General features: G+C 37.3%; 1 protein-coding gene across 1 annotated transcript; it reads right to left on the bottom strand.

Annotated features, from left to right (window-relative positions):
- Window positions 1-1,429: 1,429 nt before the first annotated feature.
- On the bottom strand, window positions 1,430-5,265 carry LOC121980510 (putative pentatricopeptide repeat-containing protein At3g01580). The gene is made up of 3 exons (XM_042532578.1): window positions 2,924-5,265; window positions 2,058-2,422; window positions 1,430-1,831 (listed from the first exon to the last, which is right to left on the bottom strand). Exon 1 carries the CDS (start codon window positions 5,176-5,178, stop codon window positions 3,061-3,063), a length of 2,118 nt encoding a protein of 705 aa, XP_042388512.1. The 5' UTR covers window positions 5,179-5,265; the 3' UTR covers window positions 1,430-1,831; window positions 2,058-2,422; window positions 2,924-3,060.
- Between the last annotated feature and the right edge of the window lie 1,546 nt (window positions 5,266-6,811).

Below are 6,811 nucleotides of genomic sequence, written 5' to 3'. Positions count from 1 at the left end.
AAGAAATAGGACCAAGAAGACCATGGAGAAGATGACAAGACAACATGAGGTGGAAAAGCTATGACTGAATAGAAAATGGGAGGGATGAGAGAAAAGATGTTGGAAGGAGGAAAAAAATAGTGAAGGGGAGGGGAGGGGAAGGGAAAGATGAGGAAGAGGAGAAAAGCAAGGAAGGGGATAAAAAGGAATGACAGGTTGGTAGGGAAGTCCAGGGAGAAACAATTTCAATTTTTGAAAGCAACAAGGAATCAATAAAGAGAGGTTGAAGGCATACAGTAGGCAGTTGAGCCAAAATCAAAGTTAGTTGAGCTTACTTTCGTTCTCAGGTTTAGGAGGTGGTCAATCTATACTAGCATTGATTTTTATTTTGGAGACATCTAGCATGTGTATGAGTTTAATTTCTCTAGCGTCTCAATCATTGAATTAGGAACTTCATATTCTTACTTTTTGGCGTTTTAGATGGTGGACAATTTTGTCTTGCAATGATAATTCCCCTTCACTTTTCTTGATCTGCTCGGCCTAAGATATCAAGTTGAGATGGTTGGGGTTTTCTTACCCTACTCCTAAGATATCAAATTGGACAGTTGAGTCTTTCTTACCCTACTCTGGGTTCTTTCTTTTAGAAGATTAGTTCATTGTAGTGAGTATTTCAAGGTTTTATGGTTGATTCACGGCATCTCCTCCAATCTGTCTACTTTTGTTGGTCGCGGAGGTGGAGTTTGGATGGCAAATTCTCGAAAGGTTTGGCTTACCTTATGCGGATGAGTAGGGGATGTGTTGATGATAGGGCACATTTGGTGTGGCACTCCTTGTTTGTTCCTAAAGTTAAAATTTTTATTTGGCTTCACTTTAGAGGTAAAGTCAGTACCAAATAGGAACTAAATACCAAAAACATTTAAAGAAAGGGGATCTTCTAGCTCAAATACTCTTGTGCCCTTTGTGGAAATGGTGCTGAACAATCAAGACATCATTTGTTCTGGTTTTTCTAGGCAGTCGTAGGATGATGAAATATTGTGTGATCTCAGCTGAAACCTAGGAGTCGCATTTGCTCTCGTATGCAGGAAGATTTGAGTCTTCAATACCCTAATCCACGCACAACTCTACTCGATTTGGTTGGCTAGATGTGGACACAATCTTTGGCAACCTAGGGTTGATGCTTTATTTTTGCAATCGATCAAAGTGCCCAACTCAGGTTGATTTTGGTACATGGAGGAAGCTCATAGACTCTTAAGGGCTACAGTTATGACAAGAATCGCTCTGCTTTTGGGGTGTTTAATCACTATTCCATGTCTCTTGGCACCTCAACTCATGTAATTAATGATTTCAAATACAGCATTAGGATACTTAAAATCTTACATAAACACAATTAGGGAATTTTTCTTTCATAAAAAAAATAAAATCATTGCAGAACTATATTTAGCCACATCCAAATCAATATATTTTTCAGAACAAGAAGTCAGTTTTATAATTACAGAAACAAAGTTTTATTTAGCAGCAAAATGAAGTCATACTTTCACCATGAATTTAACAGCGAAGGATGTATAGCTTTTCTCTATGTTTTAGTTCCAAGTTGTCTGAATCACAAGGGCACTCAACTGAAATGGTGAATGCTATCACTATGAGGATGAACCAAAACTAATGACAAGCTTGGTGGAGAAATCACAAAACTGTGAGAATTTTGATTGTTAAGGTGAAAAACAAAAAACTATTGGAGACCATGTTTTTTCGGTCGAATTGAAGACCAAGTTTCAGGATTCATAATGCTTCCCTCCCCTGACTGTTGTATTTGGTTACTAACAAAATGGTGCAAGTCTTTTCCTTTTTCCTGCTTCTGCAAAACAATATTGCAGTTTCACATTAGTGCTGTGCTGAATGAAACGCATGGCCCCCTACAAAAACAGTAGAGTCTATGGTTCCTGAGGATACATTACTAGATGCATAAAATAAGGATGTATTAACTATATAAAATGAAGCAGTATAAAAAATTGAACCGTAAAAGAAAACTCAAACTCGCCGACAAGGAAAATATTATAAATCAAAGCAAAGCATTTACTAACCTGAATTAAAAGGTTATCAACCATTCTGCCAACACTCTGAGAGTCCCAACTAGCAGCTCCATAATTAAATCATTTATTTTGAGTTTCTCTTAGTTAATTATATAGTCTCACTTTTGGCTCACCGAATAATGGTAAGAGTCCAGAATGGGGCCTTGCTTTTCACAGATTGATCGAGAAATTTTGATTAGCCCTGAATTGTGGGATCAAAACTCGCATGGGGGCTTTTCTTACATATATACTTAAAAAATGATAGTTCTGAATTGTTGAGAAATTAATCTCCAGATGTACTTCTTGGACCATTTCCTGCTAGCCCTTGTGCCTTCTCAATGAAATTTCACTCTAAGGATGAAGTAGATCCTTTCAGGCTGCAGGAAAATACAGTGATAAAATTAATAATAAATATAAGCCCTGAACTAAAATTGTGAAGGAGGATGATGGCGATATGTTCATGAAAGGCATGCATCAGTTTAAGGAACCATTAGCAAATATCAAAACCCCTATGGACATGGCAATGTGGATAACTCCAGCACAGGAAGGTTTTGTTAATTTTGACAAGAAGCCGTAAAGCTCAATGGCAATCTTTTGGAAAAGCCTTGAAAAGAATACAACATTGACTAAAGATGAGAAGTTATCCACATAATACTATAGCAAAACAAGAGATTTGTTGCAACATTTAAAGGAAAACAAGAATAAAATTCTCTAATCACCATAAAAAATCTATTTAAATTTTGATCATTTCAATGTTATATAAGTTGGAATATAGAGAAAACTTTTTTACATAAATTAATTTAAATTATCAAGGGTGCATAAATTCAGCTACAGTATTGAAGTAGCTTTGATTAGGTAAAATAAAATGTAAATCATACCATATGTATTGACAAACTAGTCTATTCAAATTGTTCTTTCTTTTAAATTCAGTGCATATATTTCTGCAAAGTGGATTGGGCTTAATCTTCTATCACTCTTTGAAAAACTTATCATAATCAACCTCCAGCGAGATTTTTCACATCCCATAAGACATGTGAGCTTGCATACCAGAAAACTGGCCTTCCTCTCTCATCTTAACTGTCAATTCCCTCAATAACCCACATATTTTTTCCCGTCCTTGCTGGAACTTCTCACCAGCTAAGAAAGTGTGGACCTCATTATTCACCTCAACAGAACTATATCCAGGTATCTTCCTTATTCCTCTCTCTTCCATTGCTTGCTTAACCCCAATCATCTGGTCCCACTTCTCATCAAAAGCATATATATTTGAGAGAAGGTTATAGTGTGCAGCATGCTCGGTTTCCATGTTTAGTAGATTTCTTGCCACCAATTCACCCATATGAATGTTGTGATGTTTCATACAAGCAGCAAGCAGCGCACACCAAATGTCAGGGCTGACAGGGCTTGGCATGTGTTCAATGAGTAACAAGGCCTCCTGCAATTTCCCAGCACGTCCAAGGAGATCAACCATGATACTGTAATGCTCTAAACAAGGTTTGACCCCATAAACATGGTTCATGCTGTCAAAAATCCTTCTCCCTTCTTCAAGCAAACCAGAATGACTGCATGCAGACAATATTGTGACAAATGTAACTGCATTAGGTGCAATTGTTGTTTGGATCATGTGTTCAAAAGTTGCAATTGCCCGAACTCCAAGACCATGCATTCCATATGCAGCTATCATAGAACTCCACAATACTACATCCTTCTCATCCGTGGTTTGGAACACTTTGGCAGCATTATCCAAGCAGCCACACTTGGAATACAGATCAATGACTGCAGAACTAACAAAAACCTTATTGTCAAAACCACTCTTAATTAAGAAACCATGGAGACAGAGAGCTTGACCAAGATTTCCTAATTGTGAACTTGCTGTGAGAACCTTCACCATTGTAACAGCATCAGGATTAGGTCCATCTGATAATAACTCCTGGAACATTTTCAGTGATTCATTGGCCATACCATTTTGAGTCATACCACTAATGACAGCAGCCCATGTAACTACATCCTTCTCAGGCATTTTATGGAATATATCTATTGCATCAGGAGAACATGAACACTTCATGTACAAGTCAATAAGAGCAGTTGAAACAGCCAACTCTGAATCATGTCCTCTATGGGTTGCAAATTCATGCACCTTTCTACCTTCATTGAGATCAAGAGTCAATGCACATGCTTGAAGCACACTAACCAAAGTAACAGAATTAGGTTCTACTCCATTCTCAATCATCCTTTTATACATCTTCAAAGCTGCAGGACCATCCCCATTCTGAGCATAACAAGTAATCATGGAGCTCCAAGTAATAACATCTCTAGCATGCATTTTGTCAAACAACTTTCTTGCTGCATTAATCTCACCCAATTTCGCATACAAGTTCAGGACAGAATTTGCAAGAGGCAAATCATACTCAAAGCCCATTCGAACCAAAAATCCATGGCAGGATTTTCCAGAAAGAAGGTTGCCTAACTGTCCAAGTGCAGATACCACACTGATGAGTGTGACGGGACCAGGAACTATATGCTTCCCGGCCACGTTCCGGGAAAAGAATGACAAGGCCTCTTCTGCATTTCCATTCTTCGTGTACCCAGTGATCACTGAAGTCTGAAGCACCAAGTCTGGCTCAGTGAATTCCTCCAGCACCATGACGGCATCGCCCATTTTCCGGCACCTAGAGTACAACTCCACCAGAGACGAACCCACAAACATGTCAGAGAAAGCTTCTCCCATCTTGATGGAGAGGCAGTGAACAGTTTGTCCAGAGCGCAATTCCGAGAGTGCTGCGCACGCTTTCAGTGCGACAGTGAAAGTGAATTGATCCGGGCAGCCATGCAGTGACCAAGCATTGATCATGCGGCGGAAAAGCCTAAGAGTTTCGAGCCACTGACCTGCATGAGAGTGAGCTCGAAGAATGGCATTATAGAGGAAAGTATTCGGGTGGGGAATTTCGTCAAACAACTGGCGGGCATGCAGAGTGTGGCGCAGTCTGGCGTATGCAGATGTCAGACGGGTGGCGAAGAAGCAATCGGCGGCAGCAAGTAGACCAGAACGGAGGAGCAGGGAGTGGAGGGAGGCCAAGGACTTGGCATCAGTGGAGGATGCGACGAGCTTGGACAGGCATTCGCTTCTTCTCATGTATTCTTCAATGGCTGCAGCAGCCGGAAATGTCAATTACTTCGGAAAAAAACATCAAATAGCAGGACGCACTTTTTAAAAGAGGCACCTCAGTTTTATTGTATTCCTTATTTATTTATTTCCGTTTCTGATAAAGTTTTATAAATATAAAATCTGAATCCAATCAATAAAAACTAGCAATTTACCAAAAGTCCATATTGACCCAAAGAGAAACTATGCTTTATTACTTAGCAAAGAGCATACTCACTCATGTGCTATTCTCTCCCACCGACCTTCGCTTTCCGTTTCTCATTTTCTAAGACATTCAATGTGGACATTCAAGCCACATTTGAATCGTTTTAATTTTAAACAATTTTGATAATTTAGATACATGCGATACTAATATTTTTCGCCCTTACTCTCTCAACATGTGCAAATTTAATCTAAGTCTCAGATTACAAAAGTCCAATGCTCTATTTTAATCGGTGAAATCCCCCCCCCCCCCCCCCAACTGAAAGCCTCCGCAAGTATCTTCTTGTGTCCTTCTCAGGTGGTGTCAAGGGTTTCCAACGAAATTCACATAGATTGACTCTCTGTAGTCAAGGATTTAGGATTTTGTTTACTATCAATACTCTCCTTTCAAAATAAAGTGAGAAGGTACAATGAGGAGGTACAGTGATCGTTTTAATCTCTACTTCTCAATCATCCAGAAAGGTATGTATCGTAAGCACGTTCATCTCAGAAACTCATAGGACTTGACTAGGTCAAAATAACACTATTGCTTGAGATATTCAGAACAATGTGCATTTGAATTTGGAAAACCTCCACTAGTTTGAATTTTATTGTTAATAATTTAAATTTGTAAAATTGTAGGCTTCAATTATTGTAGGTCAAAACTGCATTAGAATAATATGTTATGTCATTTTAATAGTTTTTTTACCATCCACAATGAAAACATGGCATCATGGATATGTTATTTTACATGAGCAACACATAACGATAATCAAACATCCCCCTTTTGATATTTTCTTGGACATATAAGATATGCAGCATATTCATGATATATGGTCAATATATATTTTAAAATTGGGATTCAATATCTCAAACTTTTAGATTTTCAGGTATAAGTTATAGTTGTGAATTTTAAGCACCAACTACAAAGTATTTTAGTAAAATCAAATAGTTTGAGAAATTTAATGTTTTTTCATTTTGGTCAATAGAAAATCTGTAGTAAAAGATAACTATTCATTTTACTTTTCCAGGTGTACTAGTTACCTTCTCTAGAAGAGATATGTCCTTGTTGCTTGGTATTCCAGACTAAGGTATTTTAGTTCCTATGAATTCAACTAAAGCATCAAGTGACTTCTTTTTTTTCTTATTTCTCAAATAAAAAAGAAGCAACTAGATCCTGAATTGAGGAATTGCTTAAATTTCGTGTCAATATAAGGTAGTTGGCTAGCAGCCAATATATATATATATATATATATATATATATATATATATATATATATATATATATATATATATATATATATATATATATATATATATATATATATATATATATAGACATAGTAGATGGTTTTGACAATCTTAATAGAATTAATTGGATTGAAGTCATCTATCAATTTATAGTTCAACAATTACCTAAGAT

The sequence above is a fragment of the Zingiber officinale genome, chromosome 5A (genome assembly GCF_018446385.1).
Source record: "Zingiber officinale cultivar Zhangliang chromosome 5A, Zo_v1.1, whole genome shotgun sequence".
NCBI lineage: Eukaryota > Viridiplantae > Streptophyta > Magnoliopsida > Zingiberales > Zingiberaceae > Zingiber > Zingiber officinale.
The sequence above is the reverse complement of the archived record's forward strand: the minus strand, read 5'-3'. Positions and strand labels throughout refer to the sequence as shown.

Coding starts and splice junctions, on each gene's coding strand:
- LOC121980510 (XM_042532578.1), bottom strand. CDS start 5,178: ATGAGAAGAAGCGAATGCCTGTCCAAGCTCGTCGCATCCTCCACTGAT.